At 41.4% G+C, this 25114-nt stretch overlaps 1 protein-coding gene across 1 annotated transcript in view; it reads right to left on the bottom strand.

The window, feature by feature from the left end:
- wdfy4 (WDFY family member 4) overlaps positions 1-25114 on the bottom strand; it is a 38054-nt gene extending 12940 nt beyond the window's left edge. The window contains exons 1-48 of the mRNA XM_053333084.1: positions 24947-25114; positions 23548-23805; positions 22159-22270; positions 21302-21426; positions 20986-21114; positions 20620-20809; positions 19813-20002; positions 19343-19503; positions 17980-18212; positions 17757-17896; positions 17395-17525; positions 16894-16995; positions 16595-16785; positions 14896-15626; positions 14679-14772; positions 14331-14545; positions 14130-14224; positions 13764-13992; positions 13355-13431; positions 13049-13267; positions 12671-12849; positions 12339-12570; positions 11828-11979; positions 11636-11747; positions 11346-11536; positions 11099-11251; positions 10941-11014; positions 10393-10554; positions 10187-10281; positions 9980-10076; positions 9648-9850; positions 8645-8811; positions 8450-8569; positions 8189-8350; positions 7942-8100; positions 7367-7493; positions 7108-7259; positions 6542-6780; positions 6340-6452; positions 6029-6220; positions 5835-5944; positions 3376-3453; positions 3053-3244; positions 2849-2924; positions 2543-2757; positions 687-835; positions 462-576; positions 55-140 (exon numbers count right to left, since the gene is read on the bottom strand). Of these exons, the coding sequence (XP_053189059.1) occupies positions 55-140; positions 462-576; positions 687-835; positions 2543-2757; positions 2849-2924; positions 3053-3244; positions 3376-3453; positions 5835-5944; positions 6029-6220; positions 6340-6452; positions 6542-6780; positions 7108-7259; positions 7367-7493; positions 7942-8100; positions 8189-8350; positions 8450-8569; positions 8645-8811; positions 9648-9850; positions 9980-10076; positions 10187-10281; positions 10393-10554; positions 10941-11014; positions 11099-11251; positions 11346-11536; positions 11636-11747; positions 11828-11979; positions 12339-12570; positions 12671-12849; positions 13049-13267; positions 13355-13431; positions 13764-13992; positions 14130-14224; positions 14331-14545; positions 14679-14772; positions 14896-15626; positions 16595-16785; positions 16894-16995; positions 17395-17525; positions 17757-17896; positions 17980-18212; positions 19343-19503; positions 19813-20002; positions 20620-20809; positions 20986-21114; positions 21302-21426; positions 22159-22270; positions 23548-23805; positions 24947-24967 (7745 nt within the window). The 5' untranslated portion in view covers positions 24968-25114. The remainder of the gene's footprint in view (positions 1-54; positions 141-461; positions 577-686; positions 836-2542; positions 2758-2848; positions 2925-3052; positions 3245-3375; positions 3454-5834; positions 5945-6028; positions 6221-6339; positions 6453-6541; positions 6781-7107; positions 7260-7366; positions 7494-7941; positions 8101-8188; positions 8351-8449; positions 8570-8644; positions 8812-9647; positions 9851-9979; positions 10077-10186; positions 10282-10392; positions 10555-10940; positions 11015-11098; positions 11252-11345; positions 11537-11635; positions 11748-11827; positions 11980-12338; positions 12571-12670; positions 12850-13048; positions 13268-13354; positions 13432-13763; positions 13993-14129; positions 14225-14330; positions 14546-14678; positions 14773-14895; positions 15627-16594; positions 16786-16893; positions 16996-17394; positions 17526-17756; positions 17897-17979; positions 18213-19342; positions 19504-19812; positions 20003-20619; positions 20810-20985; positions 21115-21301; positions 21427-22158; positions 22271-23547; positions 23806-24946) is intronic.

The following is a 25114-nucleotide window of genomic DNA, read 5'->3' as shown; positions in this document are numbered from 1 at the left end:
TCAGAATACTGAAAAAAAACCTTTTTTACCACCCAATCTATCTAAATGTGGTACCTTTTATATGCAGCGACGTGGTCTTTATTCAGGAATACCAGGAAGGCTGAGTGTCCATTTTTCATAAAGACCTGAATAGCATTGTCCTGATGGTGGCAATAACAAAGAGGACAGCAGCTCTTCAGTAACTTAGATGCAGTGACATTTGACTCTAGTAAATATTTATATCTAACAGATCCCCTCTAAACCCTGAGCTTAACATGCATGTTGAATGACTGTCAAATCCACATACAGAAATAACAAATGGAAAATAACTCTAAGCACATATTGAATGTGAGGAGAAATTTAATGTGCTCAAACTTTAATATCTAAAGTAAATTTTCTCCAACTAAATCCTGAGTAGACACAATCTGAATATAAGATGCTTGTTTATTTCTGGCATCAGCAGGAGAATTTCAATGTCTGACCTCTAAAAGGAATCGCATGAAGCGGGCCTCCTTGATGTCCTCATAGAGCCAGCGTCTACAGCTGGCTGATATCAGCTCTTTACTCAGCATGTTGGAAATGAAGGAATCCCTCACACTGGCAGAGAAAGAAAGATAATAACAGATGACTGATTGAGAAAACTGGGCAACTATGTTCTACACGCTTTGCTGTAACCGCACACAACTGTAGCACAAACATAGCTGTACCTGCTGGGGTGGTGCTTCCTGCAACAAACATCTCCAGAAGGACAAAGAGTGAATCCCTCACATAAGAGCAGACTCTCCTTCCCAAACAGCAGCACCCCCTCTGTCACTCTGAGGCTGCTCACTATCACTACACACATCTTGGCCTTTACCTAGCAAAACGGAGAGGGAGAGAGGAAGAATGAAAAGAGAGATACATTAAGCCCCTTGTGAGAGGTACAATTCACATCAGCACATTTCTCTCCTGGGATATGATATGGCAGCAACACAGGCACTTCAGGCTTTACTTGATTGATCATTTTAATCACATATTTTAATCATTATTAAAAAGACACAGTTGAACACTTCATTATCAGAGCTGATTGATGAGGAGGAGAAGGCTCGGCCCCTTTTTCAACAGTCTCTGTTCTCCTTCTAGCACCGAAGTGGACCCACATGCTGCTTTCAGCGCTGGTTGCGGCTAATGCTAACTGCATTGTGATAATGTGTGGCTAATTCTATTGTCTCCCCTCATTTCACAGTGAGTGTGTGCACCTGGCTGTCTCCTTGTGTTGGCCCTACTGCAAGCCCTCTGGGACACAGCACCCAAAAACCATATGGGGCCCCAACATACCCGCAGGCCCCTCACAATTTATACTAATCAAATCAGACTCCCAACCCCCAGACACAAGAGTCACACACTTGGTGGTGGTGGAGGAGGAAGCCCTGCCTGGCCATTATTAGGAGAATTAATCACTGCCACATACACAATAGGAAACCTGCTAAGTGATCAGAACCTCTTGTGTGATTGCACACATACAGACATGCAATGATGGATAATATCACTTGTCATGTGAGAGCATTTAAGAGTCAAGGTGAGTGAGCCTCAACATGGCACAGAAATGTTACACTAAGCTGTATCATGGTCCCATTTTATGGCGATTTCCATAAGTGAACACAAACTCGCATCAGGCCTATGGTCCCTAACAATGACTAGATTTCAGGAAAAAAAAAGTTAAATTTATTGTTATCAAAGATTAAATACATAACAATAAACTTGTTTCCTTATCTCCTTACTGTGCTCTGGACAGATATGTATTATCAGTCTGAGGGTGATTTAGCTGATGATGGGAAGAAGGAGAGAAAAGGAGGACTTTTATTGACTGAGAGCCTAATGTCAGACCATTGATTTCTCCCCACACACATTACTGTCATAATCACACTATTGGCGCTGGAAAGCTAATTATGTGTGGGTCTCCCTTTGTGTGTTATTCTGTGTGTATGTGTGTGTGTATGTGTGTGTTAGTCCATGTGGGTATACTCGTGTGTGTGTGTGTGTGTGTTAGTCTGTGTGTGTGTGTGTGTGTGTGTGTGTGTGTGTGTGTGTGTGTGTGTGTGTTAGTCCGTGTGTGTGTGTGTGTTAGTGTTTGCATTTTTCAGAGCTAATGACTCTGTTCATTTGACAGGAAGCTCAGCAGGATTCACACACTAAACCACTGCAAGACAACAGGACACACTTGCACACATCACACACTTACTAAGCGGATGTAAGACAGCTTGCATCACCTCCTACTGTTTTTATTAATACTTCTGTCAGAAACATTAAAAGCCGCGGCTGGTTGCCGGAGCAATGAGAGTCCCTGTCAACATGTGCCTTGGTTTCTAACTCACTGGAAGAATGAGAAGAGCTGAGCTGGGCCTCGACATTAAAACATTACACTAATGAGGAAAGATGAAATTCTGATAGCAGCACTAGGCTATTGGAATCCCTCAGTCTACATCAGATAATTATGATTGTGAATATTAGCAAGGCGGGAAGCAGTTGTGCTTGTGTTTAGGCATGTTGTTTTTAGCCAGGCATGCCTCTTGTGCTACCATACCTCCTCTCCAGGATACAGCTCCTGCAGGATGATACGTATGTCAGGGCAGTCCTGTGTGTGAGAGCAGGGTTGTGGGGTGCAGGGGTCGAGTGGGCCCTCACTGATAGTGGGTGTCTCACTCAAAACAGGGAAGAAAGTCAGATGATCACAATCCTGGCCTCCCTCTTCTTCATCCTCTTTAGCCTCTGCTCCAACTTCACACAGGATCTTTGGCTCTTTTACAAAGGAAACACACATTTTCCCATTGAGCTGCATTGTAGGAGAAAGGGAGATTTTCAAAAGACAGCAGGCAACACTGGTGCTCACCTGTGTCTGCTTCTGGTCTAGTTTTGCTCTCCCCAGACATGCCGGTCCTCAGACATAGAGACAGAGATCCTAGCATCTGTTGTAACAACATACGGTGCTTTAATATATTGAATTTTTTTTTTTATATACTATATATATATATATATATATATATATATATATATTTTAGCTCCAGAGGTTGCCCTCTAAACTGAAGAGCTATACCCGTTTGGATCGTCTAAGAGCCTTTCTGCGGATACGTAATCTGGTCCGGTTAGGTCCTTCAGCAGCATCTTGCACCCAGTCTCGGCTCACCAGCACCCCTGGGCCAGGGCCGAACACAGCTCTCTCCCTCAGCAGTTCCGCTTCCACATGCAGCCACTTGGAGCTCACACGCTCCCACTCAGCGGCTCTTAACTGGGCCGCAGCAAGAGGCCAGCACACAGGGAATAGATGAGACAGAGATAAACATTATAACAGATCCAATTTAAATAATTTGGGCTTGTTAATAACATTTCAATATATCCATGGAAATATTTATGTCAAACCTGTAACTGGTTTGTCCTCATATTCTCAAACATGCTGTAGCCTCTCTGTCGATGTGACTCCATGTAGGACAGGAACTCCTACAAAGAAAGGAGAGTAACCTGATGGATGCAAATGAAAAGAGCAGGCAGCACAATCGCTCTTCCTTTAGCTCATATTGTACACACACAGCACACATCATGTTCACAGATTGTATATTCATAATGGTATTGTTGTTTCCTCATGCAATTACAATACATTCATGCAATTACATTGGTTCTAAATTGCATTCACTGGGCAAAATAAGCTAGTGGCTACAGTCTTACAATAACCCTGTCTGGAAATGTAATCATTTGTTGGTGTGATCTAATTAACATAAACATTAATATCACTGAGCCACGCCACAGTCAAGGGCAAGGTAAGTGCGTGTGCGCCTTTGTTGTGCGTGAGCAAGTGTGTATGTGTCGATGAAAAGGGAAAAGAAAAGAAAAAATAGAAAAACCCAAAACAGAGCCGTGTTGACACTGCAGGATGCTCATGTTCAGCAGACACACCGGGATCATATTCTGACTGTTAACTGCTTCATTAAGCCCATCATCACAGCAGTGCTCGCTGAGAGAGTAGTGAAACAACATGTGTCCATCCTCACAGCTGACCCAGGAAAGCCATTTAATTGACTGAATGAACATGCTGTAATTCTTTATATCGAGTCTTATTTACCGATGCTAATTCTGTGTTTTGGGGTATAACCCTATGAATGCCATAATTGATTTCAAGTACAATAAAAAGGAAAAAAATTACTTCTCTAATACAAGAGATGCAAAAACTTGCCATAATTTCAGAATAAATCCATGTATAAAAGTTGACAGCAAACTTTGACAAGCCTTCTGGAGAGTGAAAACTGTTTCTCTAAATGACTGACTGCCTATCCAAATGAGAAGTTGTGCAGAGAAAGAAATAAAGGAGTAATTTGAGGGGAGATTATAGAAATATTACAGACAGAAAAGAGAGTAATAATGAAGTTTGCAAGCTAGAGCCATGGTGTGACAGATAAACAGCAAGTCAGCGTCATCATTGTCTAATTTCATTCCTTCATTTGGACAAACATAAGTAATATATAGCATTAATTACCCTATTTAGCAGATAGGAACCTCATTGGCTTTTTAAATGCTGCATTAAATACATAACTCATCTCTTCCCTCTGCAATTAACATCAGAACATCACACTCATTTCCATTTTAATGACTTCCCAACAATAAGCCACCTTTGATGATAAGGCAACATAATGTCAACTTCATTCTAGGCTGGCAGTGAATGTGTAATGAACTTAACGTGATCATTAGTGCTGTTAATTATCTTTCTAATATGAGGACACAGATATGATTATGGAAACTGCATTCGCTGATGAAATAAATCTTTAGAAGGATTGCACTGAAGCTTGACTGAGGACAGAGTCTGCCTATCAGTCTCTATATTCTCATTCATTACCTACAGTAGGCTTTAAAACTATTTTTCTTGTTCAATAAAAGTAGAAATCTGAGACTCTGAAACTATACTCATTGCTCTGTAGAAATGTATTACTGTGGATCCAGTGACTGAAAAGAGACTCCCCATAAGCATCTCTCATGCCTTGCTAAATAAAGGTCATGAGTTGATGATCCAGAAATTAATTAATGACTCACTTGTTTCTTCGTGAGGATGGAAGGAAAGTGGCTGACCATTACTGATGATTTGAATATCATTTTTTGAACACTCACGCCATGCCCCAAACCTATTCTGTGGTGCAATGCACTGCAGAGGAAGAGAAGGCAAAGATCCCTCCCTCCTCTTGCCTGCCTCTCAGATGAAAAAACAATTCATCACCCTCTCTGATAGCCTGTCAAAGACTGATATGATAAAGAATAACATCAAATGAATAATGTTTTCATCAGATTGGTACCACTATAATTGCCAACCCGATTTCTGTGGGCAAGAGATGCGCGTAAACAAGAACGCACACACTTTCTGGGGTTGAGACAGACACACAGACGCGGTAATTTCATGCCTGTGTGCCTGAGTAATATGTCCCTGCTCCCTGCTCCAGATGGCTCAACGTCTTAAGCGTTGTGGGGGAACTAATGATGTGGGCCACGTGTTTCAGGGAAAAAACAACAATAAACGCGTCTTTAACCTTCAGCAGCAAACAGTGTGTTTGTAGTGAGTGTTCCCATGGATAGGCCTAACAGATATCAATTACTATGCCCACTCAGGGGCAATCAGCTGTGATAATCCAAATCCATTTAAAGAAATAATCAAACACCCCCACAGGGCTGGACGGACCACAACACAAAAAAAGCAGTGACTTTGGGATGATTGTTGGTACAGGGACACCTGGGGTAGGGTACCAACCTCACACTCGTCAAAGGGGACAACGGTCACAAGCATATGCATCTTTATATTCTGAGAAGGACCACACAGTGTGAGGGAATGTGAACGTATTTACCTCTACTGTTACTGTCTCTTTGCCCAGTCTGCCCAAAGCTGAGCGAACAGCACTGCTGATCATATCAAACTTGTTGTGAACGCTGCTGGCCAGCTTCTTCTTCTGAGACTCTGAGAAGACATTTTACAAGCAAAATTTCAGATCTCTTTCTGAATGCACTGCAAGTCCAAATTATTAATACAACAAGAGCTAACCTATGTGTAGCAGCCAGGCTTTGTGTGCCGTCTCCTCCCACAGAGGGCTGATGTCAGTCATGGTGACAGGCCCCTTCTCTGCTGTTTGGCTGGCTGAGATCTCAATCTTATATGTTTCCTCAAGTGTGTGTTGCCTCTCCGTCATGACCTTTAACCAGCAGGCCTCCGCCATGGTTACTAGTTCTTTGTCATCTGAAACACACAAACATGTTTGTTCTGAACTCTCAAGTGACCCAGTAAACCTCAATAAACTTAGTCCATTGAGGAAAATTTCAAGATAAAGTGATGTAAGTAAATAAACGCACCAATACCTGTGGTAAAATCTGCTCCATTGGCAGAATGTCTGGTTACGCTGGAAAACAGGTGGGCTGAAACTTTCTTGTTGCGCACTTTTTGTGCCACACATCCAAAACCTTCAGGATAGCTTTAAAAAAAAGTGTGATTTTGTGAATTTGCAGCAAATGCAAATTCTGGTTTCATCTATACAAATGTGTGTGTCTGCATGTGGGTTACCTTCCAGATCGTATTAGTAACAGGCAATGAAGAAGGCATGTAACGAAGTTCACATTTGCATTGTAAGTTGCCATGACAACATCCCAGCGTTCATTAATTGTTTGTAGCGTCCTGATGACACCTTCCTTTTCCTCTTGGGAATGTCGAGGTTGAGACAGGAAGTGAAGCAGAACTTTATTGATGCACGAGTAGAGAGCTGACACCGTCTTTTCTTTCTGAGCTTGGCCTTTCTCCAGGGCCTGAAAGGATACAGAAGTGTATCTGTTATCAGTCAGTGTAAAATAATATCAAGTTAAATATTTTTAATCTTGTGGTTTAGATTTTACATTATAATAATCCAAAACTCAAACTAGTTAAAGTAGTCTTCTCATTGACAATCAAAATATTTACAGAGGAACATTTTGCAAGTTTATTTATTTGCTGACCAGTTCAATAAAAATTCAACTAAATGTGCATTATTGACTACTTTTTTTCATTTGTCAGATTAACTGTGGAAAATCTTCTTTTTTTTTTTCGTAGAGCGTCTGTGTACATTGTGTATACATGTTTTTGTATGATGATCTTACCACCACAATCTGATCTGCGAGGAAGTTGATCAAACTCTCTGAGTCTCCCAGAAATGTTCCACTGCAAAGTTTCTTCTGCAGAGTCTTACTGACGAGCACTACATTCTCCATCAACGTGCCCATCTGCCCCTCAGGTCTATCACTGTTGGAGTCTAAGAGAAACCGTAAAAATCAGTGCTTTCAGATTAGATTATTTTAGCATTGGCACAAAAGGTATGGCCAGTTTGTGTTCTGAGATAACTCTACATGGACGTTGTACCTTGTGAGATGAGATGAGTCATGTTCTCTTCCTCATGGCTCAGCATGTGGATGATGTCCATGATCAGCTCCAGCAGCTCAGTCTGGAAACTCTGCCTCTGCTCCAATGATGAACCATCTGGAGAGAACTGTATCATTTATATAGTGTTAATCAGTTAGAAAACATAAGGCAACACTGTTTTGAAAACAACATATAGAAGGAAAGTTTTAAATGTCATGGGTTTTTTTTCTATTATATAGTGATATGCTGTCCTAAGTGTAGGTGTAGATGGCAGTGTGCGTACATGCTGGCTGAAAACACATCTAGAGAAATCTGTAGCCCTTGGCCTATTGGTATTTTCTCTCTCCTAGTGGCAAATGATTTTATCATCAGTAACTCTGCTCTGCATTATTCAGTAACTGAGCAAAGAGTGGCACCTACTGGAGAAATATGAGTTTTGCAGTATTATAATATATTGGACACCCTTTTTCAGAGGGTATACATTTCAGCAAAAATGTCTGTTTGTATACATGAATGAAGAAATGTGACAGTGATCTGTTAACAACATAAATGACTGCTTATATGTGTGCATTCACCTCTAGCAGCAGTGCCAGAGGATGTGTGTTGCTGCTGGCAGAAACATTAAGAAGACTGTCCATCAGCAGAATACGAATGAAGTCGCACACTGGCTTCCTGGATGAATGACTCTTGGATGCGTCCTCACCTTTACTCACTGAACAAGGCTCATTCACACCCTGAAAAAAAAATTGGACAACCAGTGAATAGCACCCAGAAAGCGAAGAACTGTTTAGATTAAGTATTCCCTATGTATAACACACAAACCTCTGAAGCATCTAGGGGGAACACAACACTAGCGAGTGCATGGAGAAACTCTGTAGATGCCCACAGTGGGTCTCTGGGTCGGAGGTTATGGAGTAGGCAAAAGAACTGCATCACACTTGCTGGTAGCTGCAACTCCCAAGATGCATCACTGCCTGGTTTCTGCTATTTTGAGGAGACAGACTGTTAGTGAGGAGAAAATGTATTCTACATTTACAATTTGTGGCAATAATAGAGGAGATATAAGGAAATATATGTTTTTACTTGATTGGTGATGACTTTGACTAATTCCAGCAGTGTTGTTGTAGCCTCAACACAGAGCTGATGAGCAGGAGTGTCTGCTTGACTGTCAATCAGTGACTGTAGGACATCATCCAAATTCACCTGTAAAAAGCAAAATAAGATAATTACAGTATGTATGATGAAGATGATGATTTCCAAAATGAAAGAAATACCCACCTTCTCCTCTGCAGTATGACTGGCCCTCTTCCCTAGCAGTAGATAAGCTAGTGCTTCATACACCTGCGGCAGGTGAGAGTGTCTCACCAGCAGTCCTTGTAGAACAACAAACCCTGGGCACGTGACGCTGGCGCACTCATATGACCAAGAGTGGGCCCGAAGGTTGTCTGGTGACAGGGTAAGAAACAAAGGATAATGAAATCTGATTTAGGATGAACATGCTAACACATTTTTCAATTAAAAAAGATTTTCATTATGGATAAACTTAATATCACAGCACTGATGATATCAATCATGGTATGGATTATGTATGCACAATCATGTTAAAGTAACAATCATAAGAATCATTCTCTTTGGCAGCACCTATGGTGGTAAGTGGTAATTGCAGGTGTGTTTTTGGACCTCACTTCCCAGAGAGTGTCATTTGTGTGATGCCAGTCAGTTGGCAGTTGGGCCCCAGCTCCATAACAATTTAAGGCAACACTAGCAGAGGCCGCTGCTTCATGTAAAGTGAGTTTAAGTGTGAGTCTATTGTTTTAGCTCTGCCTACCCTCTCTGGCGGTGGAAAATGCTGAGTGGTGGAAAATGTGTGACTAACAGTGCACATGATTTTTCCCGGGAATGTCACCACCAAGAGCCCGGGGAATCAGAGGCTCAATCACCATTGTTTTGCCTCATTCTGCGACAGATAAGGACTCAACAGACATTCATTTAAATGAAAATCTTTAAGATTATTACTTTAAATGATAATGTTGTTAATGTAATTGAGCAGTATGGTAATGTCAAGTGTGATGTCAAAGAAAACTCAAAAGGCTTTAAAAATATTCATAAAATTCCAATAATGTTGATTTCTAAAGAGAATGTGTCATCCATTTAACAAGTTTAATCAATTAAGATATCAGAACTGTATAACACAAAGTTAATTTCATCATTTCAGTGAAAGAGGCACATTTTTTATTATATGATTATATCTCCCTGCTGTGTCTAATTATTCAACTTGTACCCATGATAGCAGAAGGCTCTTCAATGCTCTCTATGAGGGTTCCTGGGAGCACCCCATCTCTGAACATGCTCTGCTGGCTGGGATCGCACACGAAGTATGTGAGCAGGACAAGTCCCAGTTTCAAGGTGCAAGGGTGAAGGTGGGGCTGAAGGAAGAGCAGGAACCAATCACTGCCCAGAGCCTCAAACAAGACCTTTTGTTGACTAGTGCAGAATAAGAACACAATATACAGGGTTAACATGTCTGCACTGACATTATGGTACATGAAATACTGAGAAAAGGTGTTTTTGTTCCACTTTTGGTTTCACTAAGCAATAACAGATGCCACTCACTCTTTGATTAGAAGGCCATCTGAGCTGAGTACTTCACAAAGAGCAAGTAACAGCTGGTTACGAATCCAAATGAGACTGGCTGGACCAGAACTCTGAGCTACAGTACAGACAAGACAAGTCTGGATTACAAGTACTGCAACAAGTTGTGTCATTCATGAAGAAACTGGTATAACTAATTAAGATGTTATTGTGTGAAACTTGTTTTACCTGTAGTTTCTTGGTAAAGATCACTGTCAGAGATGCAATGGCTTTCAGTCACGTTACTGAGAGGAGGTAGTGTGTAGACCAGGAAGAGCCCAAGTCTGATCAAATATAAAGATCATATTTCAAATACAGAGCTAAACCAAAAAATGTCATGTGAAAACTGAAAACAGAAGCAGCTTATTTGCAACTGGTGCATTTTCAGGCTGTACCTGCTTATGTCCAGAGGGGTGAAGTGTGTTTTCAGAAGGCTTGTAATGACACAAGAAATTATATTAGCCTTTCGAAAGGTCACAGCAGGATCAGAAAGCTCAAATAGCAGCTTTGGTAGCAGGCCTACGCTGTGCATGACCTCAGATATCCTGCTGTCATTGCTGAGGACACAGAGAGTGAAACAGAGAGAACATTAATATCAATCACAATCTGTTCCCACAGACAGAAAATCTAATTCAGCAATCCATGCACTCGTACAGTCATGCTCTTCTCCTCAGCCTCTGTGACTGATTCTGCTCAACATTCCCTGGACTATTCCTGTCATACATTTTCATGATACTGATGTCAGGCTGCTGCAGATGTTGACAGAACAGCTGATAAGGTCTATCCTCAGTCTTGAACAATATCCTCTTTATTTCAGTACTCAGTATTACAAAACTAGTTTCCTGTGAGTTAATGATGAATTAGATTAAACCTACAACATACTCTGTGTTAGTCTGGTCGCACACGCACACGCACACACACACACACACAGAGTGGTATTTACCTTGAGGATTTCAAGATTTCAGCAAAGTGGTTGAGAACAGAAAGATCCAGATTGTCTGATGTGTTCTGCCATACCTGAAAAGAGGGATATTGAAAAAATGAATTCAATGATAATTAAGCTGATTAATAGATTAGCTATCCTTAAATTGAGATGCTTACCTCCAGGTCTGACAGCAGGGCCTGGAAAGCAGATGTGTTCTGCGGGCAAGCAGAGCCAGAGCTCAGCTCCACTGAACTCGAGAGATACAGAATGAGCTGAAATGTTCTGTAGCTGACCACATTGCTCTTCATCTTCAGCAAGAAAGCTAGCAGCTACAAGGAGAGAACATTATATAGAAAACATCACAATAGTAAGGTAGCAAATGTTGTTGCTTATACATAGCTACTCCAATGACTTTAAGCAGACCTTGTATCCGTTGATGCGGCTCATTTCCTGCTGCATAGCAGGATTAGTCTCCAGCACGGAGAGAAGAACCTTGACAGCTGCATACAGAGAGCTGTCATCTGGCGCCATTGCAACTAGACTGAGAACAACTGTAGGCCCACCAACATACAGGAAACCATTGGCAGCACTGCGGGGGGTAAATGTACGCACACCTAGAAGGGAAAGACCATGAGCTTAACAAATGTGTTTGCAGGAATCAACATAACAGCATACACACTTAAAAAAAAAAAAAAAAAAAAAACTATATTCACCAAAATGCCCAACCAAGGCTGCTCCTATAGTGCGAGCTGTTCCATTCAGATGCTGGCTGATGTTTCGAGCTAGGAACACGGGGGTGGAGTGATCTCGAGATGTTATCCCCATCTGTAATTAGATAAAATGACTGCTACAATGCACCTAAATAACAAACACATAATGTAGTTTCAACACAGGTCAGACCATACCTCTTTAGCAATAAGTCTACAGTCCACCTCATTGTAATCCTCTCTGATCTGTGCGACAGTTGTTAATGTAGAAATTGCAGGGTTAATGCCAAATGAGATCCTCTCCTCAGGAACTAACCTGCGAGGGAGAGACTCAGGATCTGGATCATGGCCTAGAGAGAGGTGAGACAACACAGGTAAGTTGAACTGTATCCTACATGCCATTCTGCAAGAGCAAGGTTGAGCAATAATGGACATAATACTGACCTAAATACATTAATATATTTCAGGTATGCATCTTAATCATAAAATATTAATCTTAAAGTATTCTGCATGCACATGATGGTTGTTCTGCATCAAAATCCAATCTAAACTACAGTCATAAAGAATCTAGAAAGAAATGTTATCTTATTCGAAGATGTTACTCATAAACCACATGAAATAAATTTGAAGATTCCTCCAGGATGACCTACTGGAGGGTAAACAAACAACAAACAGCACAAATCATTCATCACAAGATCTTGTGACTCACCACTGCTGCGCAGAGCCAGGAAATTTCCCAGGTAGGCGGTGCCTTGTGTGTATACGACAGCAACAGCCTCAGGGCTCAACGCCTCCTCAAACAGGTAAGCTGGACCAACACGCCACACTAGAGCAGCATGCTCCTTCCAAATGGGTGGTGTACCTATCAATCCGTACACATCAATCACAGCTGTGGGGTCCATGGAGACATACTGGCCAGGGAACGGCTGAATATATTTCATCTGACACAAAAGGTGGAGATATGAGATGTTATTTTGTTGCATTTACATTCATTCATTTTGTTGAATCAATGATCAGCTCCTCTGTCTCCTCTTGTCCTACCTTTCCTGTCCCCACTGCCTTGCCGTTGAAGTAGGCTGAAGTCAGGCAGCTCTTCTTCACATCTTTGGCCATAACCACAGTCAGATGGTGCCACTGACCTGGGACCAGCATGCTGGAGCAGCGAAACCTCAATGAGGTGGGCAAAGACGTAGGGGTGCACATCTCGGGCTCCATCATATCTGTTAAATGAGAAGAAAGACTAGTAAAAACTGTTGTGCTGTCCCCATTTTGAACACGACTGATAAGAAATAGCTGACAGTTTGGAAGTCTAGAGAGAATGCTAGAAAGCTAAACAGATTCCTTTAACTCCTTGTCAATCAATATATGTTATGTAAAGTTCACTGAGGGCAAATTTTGATTAAACCTTGTCACAGTTACCCAGGTATGTAAATGTTTCCTCCTCTGTGGAGATGACCAGACAGCCATCATAGGCAGAGAAGGAGATAGACAGACAGATGTACTGTTGCTCAGTCCGGGACATGTGGCGAATCACTGACAGTAATCGGATTGGGTGGGAATCGCAGGCTGAACTAAACCTGTTGATCTGGAACCAGCAGGAAAATGACAGACCAGCTGTAGGAGGAAAACCTCGGCAGTCTGAAAAATAAGAAGGGGATCATTATACCATTTATTTTGATATATTTACAAATATGAAAATATTCAACATGCAGACTAATCTCTTACCTCCTCCTATTCCACCTGTTGAGATTGCATCAGCTGTTACTCCTTTCACTGTGGCCAGAGAAGGCAGGAAAAGGCAGCTGCAAAGAATATTACCACATGCCAAACAATAAGTGAAAAAAATGATGTTGACTGCTCAGGGGTGACATTTTTCTGAACATTAGAGTGAGCTCAAACCAAATCCAGTGATTTATTTTCAACCCTTACTCTGTAGTTGTTTTAAACTACAGCACGTGTACAATCTATGTGGGATCCTATGTGGGATTTTGATCATCATGACTGAAAAATAACATGTCTTTCCTGTATTACTAATTTTGTTTAGGAATCACTAAAAGAATCACTGAATAGTCTTTTAGTCAAATCTATTTGATACTGCATGACTGCACTGAAAACCAGTAAAACAATGACTTACCCATATCCACTCTCACTCATGTCAAATTCTACAAAGGCAGGTGAAGAGGAGACTCTGTGCGGTCTGAATGTGCGGGGTGATGTCATGGACACCAGACTGATGATCTGGTGGATGGGCATTGCCGAACCAACAGGGGATTCACTGCGAGTTGTAGACTTTAAAAGGCTGAAGGTTCGCTTCAGTGTCTTTACTGGAGACCCCGATGAGGTGTCCTCCTCTGTACTCTCACCTGGCAGAAACAACACAAACAAATTACGATGTGTGACGTGTGTGACTGACTTCATGTCTGTGTTTTTATTATATCTAACATCCAACAGTAGTAGTAATATAAAACAACACTGAGAAAGTCACAATGCAAGTATTTACCATTTGCTTTGACAACTGGGGTACATTCATCTTGTAATGGCATGGATGCTTTGTCTGCCAAACACATAAGAGGGTCTCCTAAACACAGGAACTTTCTGAGGAGGAAAAGTAACAAACATATCAGATACAGTATTGTGCGTGTACAAATACATTTAAAACACACAAAATCCATCTGAACCTCAGAGGCTGAGCATATCTCACCTGAAGTCTGAGTGTGTGATGGACTGGGAGGAGAGTTTCTCCAGGATACGTGTAACAGGTAGATGTAACGGGTGCTTTGGAGCCAGCAACATGCTCTGACAATAAGTCAGGAGTGTGGAGACCAGTCCCCCCTCACACACTATCTGCCTGTTTTGCTCAGATTTGACCACAGCCTGAATGTGGTATGCCAGCGAGAACTGGACCTCCATAGAAAGCTGAAAAAAAGGGAGGGCAGCTAAGTTGGAGCTAAGCAGAGAAAGTACAAGTCTGTCTGATACCGGTGGGCTTGTCTTGTATGAAGTAGTATAAAACATTAAGGAACAAGACATGTTCAGCTTAGAAATGTACCTGTGGATCCTCTGGAGTAAACACTGATGGAAGAAGAGTCATAATGACTCGAATTGCTCCTGGATGAAGAATAGCATGATGACAGGTAAACCGACTGTAAACCAAGAAAAAGAAAAACACATCTTGATACTTGAGATTACATATGGTCCCAACTCAACACTATAATTTTGACTTGTATATAAATTCATTTTATTGTAAATGTGACTCAGATATCCACCTGTACTGAGACTCTGAGCAGACTGTAGAAACATTGGTTGGTTGGTTTCTAGCTCTTCCCAGTGTGTCCTCTATGGATTTCGGGCTTGATGACAAGTGGACAGGAGGGGATCCTGAAAACACACCTTCATTCACTGCTGAGCCATTTAGTTTATCTTTATCTCTGTAACACACATCCTCAGCTTCTAGTCCAAAGTTTAGCCCCTGTGGAGAGTAGGTCCCTGTGGCGAACTGGTCAAGATAGGAAAGCAGCCTTATACATGTCCGAAGAGTAACAGGCAGATTAGACTGCAGTTTGGTGGAGGTAGTTGAGGCATCCACAGGAGCCTCTGCTAACTCCACAAACTGATGAAAGCTTTTTCCTGGAGACTGGTCGTCCTCTGCAGTTTTGGGAAAGCATCCCTCCTCTCCGTCCCACTTCCCATCCTGTGGGCCGTCGGTGTGGAAGCAGCCCAGCTGCAGCAGAGCTTCTGCCAGCCTTTCATAAAAGCCGCCAGTCTCAAAATGGTGTGCATTTACTGTGTGAAGATGCACAGCTAAGGCCAGGATGTGGAGAATGAGAAGGAGGAGATCCAGCAGTTGTTGATGACCAAGGGACCTCCACACTTCTCCCTGGGGAGGGTCAGACAGAGCTCCTTCCATGTCAACCACCAGTGAGAGCAGTCCAGTGAAGCCCCCTGCTCGTCTGAAAGCATCCCAGCTATTAGGACTCTCCAGCACCTTCAGCACAGACTGACACACAAAGGACAGCAATCAGACATACGGATCATTTCAAAAGAGGAACACTGCGCTGTGAAATAACCAAGTCACAGTAAAGCTTAACTCTGTCTATTATGTGTAACAATTAACCTCAGAGAATATATTCTGATAGACACAAAGCTTTCCTCAATCTCTCAGCTTTTAAAATGATCGCTCTTGTCAATTAAAAAAATGTAATGAAAAATAGATGAAACATATAGATATATCATAAATCATTTCAGGTAACTAGTTTTTGGAGGTGAACAAAATCACATTAGCTTTATTCAATTTAGAGAGCTAATCCATCAGATAGGTAATGTGTGAGGCAGAACGCAGAGGGAAATGTGATTAACTGAAACTGGAGTAATCACAATGGCTCTAAACACTTGCCAACCCAGGTCGTACCCAATCTGATTGCCACCTGCTTTAACTATGTTAGCACAAAGCTCACACACACATATAGGCTTCTGCGTGCGTGCATAAACAAGCACAAGCGCACACACACACACACACAGACTCACACACATTGAACACACACAATATCTGCAAGTGAGTGCTGTTCTCGCTGCCATCTATAAAAACGGACACATACAGTAGGTGTGTAACTTAGTTAGGCTTAATCAAATCTCTGTCCCATTCACTGATCTGATCAAGGTGGTAATCTTCAGAGTGCCACAGCACAGTGCTGCTGGCCTAATCAAATCGGTCCAGAGTTAACAGCTAAACCTGTTTTAGCAAATCAATCTGCATTTGTCTATAATGTAATCAGGGTCCCACGTGCTAAGAAAATAAATTCACTAGGTTATTATGTTTTAAGTGCATTACAATTTGTTATGATTTGATGTACAGTGGAGACTACACTCACAGTTCAGGTGAGATCATGGCATATCGGAGTATTTCAGGATGTGTGTATGCTGTTGCCTGGGAATGAGTGTGTGTGGGTGCATGTAAGATGTGAGTACCTGCAGAAGGTCCCGCTTCAACCCAAGTTCCTGTTGTGTAGAGGAACAGAGAGCTCCTATTGCTGTACTCATGAACTCATCAGGGTTAATCTCAGCTAGCTGCTCTAAGATGCTCAGAGTTGGACCTCGATATTTGTCTTCATCCAAAAAGATCTTTATGTAGGGAACCATACCAAGGTCTCGCACTGCAACTGGAGCACACATGCAGCATAAATAAAGAAACAAACAAATGGTGGCAGAAAGTGAAAGAGTAAGGAAATAAAAAACTGAAGGATGTGTGAACAAGTGGATGTGTATACCTGTGTTTTTGATTGAACGCAGAGTAAGAGTTGACACAACTTGAAGCATGTAGGTAGTGAGCAGTCTCTCACTGTCCTCCACACTTGGCAGCTCCTGTGGATCTAAGAGCACAAGAACTTATTTTTATTATTATTTATTTACATCGTAACTGGCAGAGATGCCGATAGGAAGTAGGGAGAGAGAGAGAGGAATGAACTGCAGCATAGGTCCCTGGCCAGATTCGAACCAGGGACGCTGTAATTATGTGGCATGCACTCTAACCACTCAACCACCAGGGTGCTCCAGAAACAAAATTTGACTTTTGAGCTACACTTGCAGGCCTAAGATGCAATGTTTATGTTTTATTTAAAAAATAACTAAATTGTAACACAGTGTGTTGCTCAATTCCAAGTTCACTGTAATGCTGGTGTTATTTCAATCAATCACTGTCTTTGTACTTTCAGCTGTTTTACAATCATGATTACATCAGAGGTGGAAACACAAGACATCTTGGTTCATACTTGATTGAGGGGCAGAGACAACTCCAGCCTTCCTGAGGATCTTAGCTCTCCTTCGAAGTTCCCCGAGCAGCAGCTCCAGCAGACCCAAGTCACTTAGCACCTCTGCTAGCATACCGCTGTGAACTGTCAGCCTACAGAACAGATGAGAAACATCTTATTGAGACTATACCAAATACACTATGGCTAGAAAATAGCCAGCTCTTTTCCATTAAAAATATACTGTATTTATACAAGATAAAATGTGGAATTACCTCAACTGTTTCAATGAGCAGAGTAACATTATGTGGGTGAATTTAAGATAAAATATTCTATGTATGAATATGCTAAGAGTATTATAGTAGTAACTTACTACCACTGCTTACCTATGAAAACATTTGAGAGCCACAACTCCAAACTCTGTCCCTGCCACCCCTGAAGCCAGTGTCCCAGCCCAACTTTGCTTAAGCACACCGAGCACACAATGCAAAGTCTCATGGGGAATGTAGTTCAGCTTGAATATTACCTGTAGGAAACCCAGCATTTTATCAGACCTAAAAATTGCAGCAAAGAAAAGTATGTACAAGGACTTGACAATAAAAGTTGTACCATCTCCAGCATTGAAAAGAACAGTTTATGGACAGGTGCTGGTTTATGGCACACACAGACAGCCACTTGAGCCATTGACTGGACAGTCCACTCCAAGAGGAAGAAATTGGCTGGGTCCCTCTCCCATATAGTCTGTAGGGTCCGAAGGACCTGGCAACACAGCAGAGAATCCTTGGAATTCAGCAAGGAGGCCTGCAGCAGATGGAAAGCAGGCAGGTTCTTCACTGACAAACCTGGAGACAAAGGTACATTAGGAGATAAAGAATTGAAAAGTGTCATTATACTCCACTCATCATAGTATGTTTTAGCACTTTACAACTGGTCATATTGAATAGTTTGCATGTTAACATTTTGAATTAGGATAGAATGTATCCTTGTGGTAGTCTATACTGCAAAGCAAGATCAGCTTGAGGTCAATTTAGCCAAAAGATTTTAAAAGTTCAATTTATCAGATTTTGCTTTCGCAAGGTCAGGTCAGTTTCATAGAGGAATGAAAACCAATAAATTACAAACAACCTTTAACACTGAGTGCATGCTGAATTCCATAAGCAATTGAGTTAAAGATACATAGATAGATTGAAAACAAACAACATCACATGTTTGAAGGTGAAAGAAATGCAGCATAATCTGCTTTGATCAGAGTTTGTTTGCTGCATTGTCAGAATATTTAGAGAAGGTCTTAGATTTGGAGGCCAAAACACACTTGTGTTTGTTGTAAATAAATATATACCTGGTTAGTAATAGGATTCATTTGCACGTTTAATCAAAATTGCATCAGAACAAAATAAGATCAGCACAAAACAGCCCCTGGCCCCTCTGCTGGAAAGAGATACACTCCTTGATGTGATAGATGGCTGCTGAGTGTGTGTGTCTGTGTGTATGTTTGGATGGGTAAGTGTGTGTTTATTATGGACACTCTATTTATGAGTGTTGGATGGAGGTGTGTGTGCATCTATGATAGATGGCTGGTTGCTGTAGGCCAGTGGTGAATGGATGTTGGGCACACTAACAGAGTTAAAGGAGAAGCCTCCACTTCATCATCCCAGACATAATCACCTCAGCTTCCTGTTAAGCTGGGGGGTGGTGTACACTGCAGTGGGGTAGCAGTGGGTGTGTGTGGGAACTCAGTAAAAGGGGGTGATGCAGCTTGGGTCGGTTACATGAGGGCAAAAGTGCAAAGAAGGGATGAACTATGTGGTCATTTGGGAGCTCCATTTCCCCTCTACGCCAATCTTTGCTGAACCATGCAAGTCATAATAATGGGATGGTTGTTTAGTTTCTATTCTCATGGACCAATCAGCTGTTAGACAAAAGTCAGATGGTGTGATCAGAGAATAACAATGTAGGACTTGTGGTGACCTACCCTTGGTGAGTGCCGGGTCAAACTTAAAACCTGGAGGTTGAGGGTTGCTGACACAAAGAGCCACTTTCAGCTCTGTTTTTCCAAGCATGGTGAATGATGCAATGAGAGCCAGCAGCTCCTCCACTGACTGGAACTGATCCGCAGACACACCTTCCTCACAGCTTATGATGGTATAATGATCAGAAACAACAAAAGAGAAGTAAAGAACTCTCTGTACCAATATCTCTACTAGTGGAGTAATATGAATCATTGAGTGCTTTGATGGAGATGTATTTTTACAACAGAAAATTCCAATGCATTTCTCTTGGCTTAAAAACAGACCAAAGACACAAAAATCTAATTCCTTTGATGCCTTTTCATTTCTTTAAATAACTGTGTTTTCTCACAGAGAGAGTCTCATTCATTCCTAATCCTGAACTCTCATAGTCATCTAATTGCAGTATTTCTGTGTTTCTGTCTTTTAAACTCACCGTTTGAGAATGTTCTCAAGGGCCTTGTAGCCATTGTTGGTGTCAAACTCGGTGAAGAGGGCTGGACTGAGGGGATATGTGTCTCTAATGAAGCTAAACACAGCCACAGCTACCTCAGCCAGTAGTGATCCAGAGACATCAGCCTTGATGTGCAACAGGTTCTGGATGCAGATACGAACACAGTTCTTGCCTAAAAAGAAAGATACATGCAGTACATCACAACAATAGTCTGAAAATCAAATGACCCCAATGCAAAAAATACTAATTATCACCACAAACAAAAGAGTGATGTTTTGAGCATGCTACTCTTTATCAGAACGTCTTTGAGAGATATATAGCATAATAAAATAATTTACTGATATCTTTAATTTATCCCAGTCTTAACATAATGTATGGTCAATTTATATCAGAGCTATAGAATCATGTGAGCAAAGAACATGATGACATTCTGGTAATTTATTGATGTCCAAAGCAGATCTAAATAAACATGTGTGCATCAGAACATTTGAGTCAATTATCTGCGCTAATTGAGGTATCATGTGAAACATACTTGCTGCATGTCTCTCTGCTGTATGTGTGGTCATGGGTCTCTGAATAATCAACTCATTACTGGAATAAAAATATCAGTCTGCACAAATAACTTTCCCCAATAAAATCAAGTTATTCACTTTCTGTCAAGCCTGTTTTCTGATGTTTTTAATACTTTACCACGTGTGTTCAGTCTCTTTGGTGGAATTGATGGAATTTAGTCTAATATAACTGGAAGCAACTAATGTTACTTATCCCAATAGTTTTGCGTTAGCTCACCTAACAAGCTTGGGACAGTGTTGCTTGTTGCTGCAGCAGAGACTGCCTTGAGGACACGGGAGGCCTGATGCCTCCACAAGGCACTGGTCTGGTCCCACAGTGACGTGAGTCCAATGATTAAGCACTGCAGTTCCTGAGTCTCTACCAGCCTCTCCACATTGACTGGGTGCCTACAAAGCTGGAGGAGAACCTAACAAAACAGCAGAGGGAAGGGTGAGTGAGTCCAAAATACAAAGAGAAAAGAGAGATGTGGAAGAGACTAGAGAGAAGTACTGCAGAACAAAGAAGAAAGAAGGAAGAAAAATGCTGATTAAACAAAAACATCACAGAAATAAAACGCAGGTCATTTCCTCAGCTATTATTCACCTGTGTTAGCGACTCCTGGAAGGTCTCTTCTATGGCCATGTTTTCCTTCTTAGCTGGAATGCAAACCAGCAAGTACAAACATTTCACTAGAGCAGCCGGGAGTCCTGGGTTTATACAGGACAGTATATCCTGCAAACGAAAGAAAAAGTGTCTAGTGTCAGTCTAGTGTTGTGAAGATATGTGTAGCAATTGTTAACATGATGAATATAATGTATGTGACTCCCATCAAATGTAAAAAACAACAAACAAACAAAAAACAGACTCTGACAACATGAGAATACATGGGGGAAAAAAGTCTTAACTGTTAATCACTTACTGAGTTGTCACTTGTCAGCAGCAACAGAGACTTTAATAGCAGCCATCCTGGACTCTCTCCCACCACACAGTTTGTCTCCTCACCCTGCCTCTGGAAGAACTGCACTACCTCATCACGAGCACCCTCTGATAACACAAAAGATTCTTCAATGTGTGCTGAACCATGACTCAGGAGGCCTAAGGATCATGGTTTTAAACTGAGTCCAACAAAGAAAAGAAGACTGCTACAGTACATACTGCACTTTATTCTCTTTGCAATCTCTTGTCATACAAATAATTCATTTATTCTGATTGTTTAATTGTTTAATTTTTCTGTTCTTAGAAAACAACATGCATATTGGAATTTTTCTCATAAATTATTCATTTCTGTTTCTGAAGACAAAATTTGCATTGTGTGTCTTTTTTGCAGGTGCGTGTTTTTTTATGTTACACAGAAGTTCCTGTTTTTGATTTTAATATGACAGTGCTGTGACCCATAAAAAGACAAACTTAGTCCTGAAGTGGGTTGAGACATGGCACTTTTATGGTTTAATACACTTAGTGTGTTTTTCACAGCTTCCTTCTAGTGCCCTCTTCAAACTAAAACCCTGAGCAGAGCAGCAACAACAAAAAAAAAGATAGCATCTACTTCCATAAAAACAGATAAACATGGTTCCAAAATCAACCACAGACAGATTGAATGTGCTTTGGTTTTTCACTTTTAGTAATATCAAAGACATTTACAATATAAAAATTATATTGGCCTACTTGCAAAAACCGCAGCACGCAGAAAAAGCAGAACTGGATAGAGAAGGCACAAAGTCCTAATACCTCGAGGTAACTCAGCTGCACTGTATGTGCTGGTGTGTTGTTAAGTACCTGCAGGCCTTTCTGCCAGTCTGTTGTGGATGTTATGGATGACAGTGTCAGCCGTGAGAGCCACAAACCCCTCCATGTCCAATCCTTCCAGTTTGTCACCATCCTCACAGACCTGCCATCAGAGAGGAGAAAGTCTATCACACAAATATTGGCAGGCAAAAAACACCTTAGAGACCCTGACAATGAACTAACAATATACAACATTAAACTACAATTTAAATATCATGTTGATATGATTTCAAAACTGTTTTTAACAGACAATTTACATCATAAAATTACATTTTATCCTCACTGGGTTGCACTTTGCCAACTACTGTATGTTCTCATCCTGCTCTGAAAGGTTCACATCTAATACACTTGATGCATTACAAGAGGCAATGAAACAATGTATCCGTATTATAGTTGGATCTCATCTACTTTGGCTAATGCACTACGCTATAAATAATAGACGCCAGTGGTATGGTATATGCTCTTTTCAGTTCCATAAGAGGATATTACATTTCACTGAGTTTGCTGTTCTTAAGTAAGGCCCTAGGTTCTGGTCAAATCTCTGGTCATGAGGCTTACACATACGCACATGCACAGCTACACAACTAAAGAGTGATTACGTCTGCAGCTGTAAGCCTGATCAATGGTGTTACACACACACACACACACACACACACACACACACACACACACACACACACACACACACACACACACACACACACACACACACACACACACACACACACACACACACACACACACACACACACACACACACACACACACACACACACACAAACACAAACACAGAGAGAGCAAGAAGAGAGAGAGAGAGAGAGAGAGAGAGAGAGAGAGAGAGAGCGAGTGAGAGAGAGAGAGAGAGAGAGAGAGAGATCAGTGATGGAATTTACACTGACTGTTGCACGGGTAAAAAAAGATGTGAGGTTTCTTCATAACTGTGATGCAATTCAAACACGGTGATGAAGAAATTCCTCATTATTACAATTATTTAAAGCAAAGCCAGAGGCCATGGATCTCTAGTGCTTTTGTGTTTCATGTTCCAGTTTAGTAAACTGTTTAGCTTTGCCGGGAGACCACATAAACATTCATTAAAGGGACGGTGATAGGATCAGCTGAGGGCCAAACATCTGACTGCTGTCTCATGGTGTTTTCATTGTCAATTCAAGCTGTTTTGGAGGCCATGATAGCCTGAGGCATCCTTTGAGCCTTTCCATGATTTGAGCTGCGGCTTCACTTAAAATTCCACTAAAATAGAAAAGTGTGTGTGTGGAAACACGTACAGAAGTCATTCAGAATCAAGGATCAAACACAGACTTGGCTAATTGACGTACTGCAAAATATAAGTCTAAAAAAGGATGAAGTCCCAGTGGTCCATACCTGAATGAAGAGAGGCAGGACTTTGACTAGATGCTCCCCTCTCTGCTCTAAAGGAACATAATCGGTTCTGTGGTCAGAGCTTGAGTATGTGTAAATTCCCAGCTCCTGTAGTTGTTCTCTGAGCATCTGTTGGGGCTGAGGGTCCCTACAAGAACCCTCCACTTTCTTCACCTTAAACTCCACAGACACAGACAATTCCCCTGAAGCGCTCAGCTCCCCAGTTTCCTTATTGATCCTCTCCCCTTTGATACTCTGGTCCTAGAGGGGGGGGAAAAGAGAGACAAAGGTGACAAATCCATAGCCTATTCAATCCTGAGTTTTCATAATCGCTACAATATCTTTAAAAATGTTTTTCCTGTGTTACTTCCTTGGTTAAATTTGTACATTACCAAAACTTCCCCCACTACCCTCAGTGTACAGAGAGAAGTAGAGATAGAAGAACAGACTACTGTCAGTCATGTGCCAATCTCTCTCACACACACACACACACGCGACTGGTTTACTACACTAGTTATCAACCTCTGTGGGATCAGCATGGTGAAAGTAATGCCCAATTATCAATAATTTGGAGCATATAATGTCTGAGTAGTTTTATAATTTACCTTTTGAGTAAAACATTGATAGTATGACCCTATATATGGTGCTCACATGCAAAAGATGGCAAACAGGACCTTTTGTTCTTATAAAATTGAATACATGTGACACTGATAAAAACCCCTTGCTTCCCCTCTCAAGATTGCCCTACTATTCTCAAAGCTATTGATAAAGTGAAATAATCCCACTACAGATGTAGGTCCCTCAGACAGGAGGCTGTTAACATAAGTGTTACACTTCTCTATCACACTACACAAGTGTCGGAAAGTTCTGCTACGCGCGTCACTGTATGACTGAGGCTTGACTAGAGCATTGGTTCCTCATTACAGTGGTATTATTTTGGGCACTCTGTTTATAGACACACACACATACACTCATGATGAACAATGAGGAAAACTGGTAGAGACAGACCGCTAAACTGATTAGCCAGAGCCAGTAGAATCAGTTCTGATGATATGTAAAGGGAGAGGCGGCTCACATTCCACAGACGTTCATTAATACTTTGATGTTTCCTCGTGTATGAGTGAAACCGACAATACAGGCATTCTTTCTGTATCTTTCTAAAGTTTGTTGTGTTGCATGTACAATAAGTGCACTGACAACCACTAAACCAGTGTCAAATTCCTTGTATGTGTATATATAGACTGCCAGTAAAGATATTTATGATTCTGAGAATGATTTCACATTCTGACACACACACACGAGTATGTCACAGCAAAAGAACACATATGTGATCTAATTTACAGTATGTTTTTCAAAAGAAACGTCATGCATGCGACACACAGCTTAGTCCTAATGTTATTACCTGTACTTGTGTGAGAGCCATCTGGGAGTTTCCAGGCTCTGAGAGGAGCCTGTCCGCTGTGCTGTGTTATCCCAGCTGAGTGAATGGTCTATCTCTGTCCATGTCAGGAGGAAAGACAAGCAGAGACCTGCCAACACATGACAAGCCCTTACTGTGTAGACCCTTCTG

Source organism: Scomber japonicus, chromosome 14 (genome assembly GCF_027409825.1).
Source record: "Scomber japonicus isolate fScoJap1 chromosome 14, fScoJap1.pri, whole genome shotgun sequence".
NCBI lineage: Eukaryota > Metazoa > Chordata > Actinopteri > Scombriformes > Scombridae > Scomber > Scomber japonicus.
The sequence above is the reverse complement of the archived record's forward strand: the minus strand, read 5'-3'. Positions and strand labels throughout refer to the sequence as shown.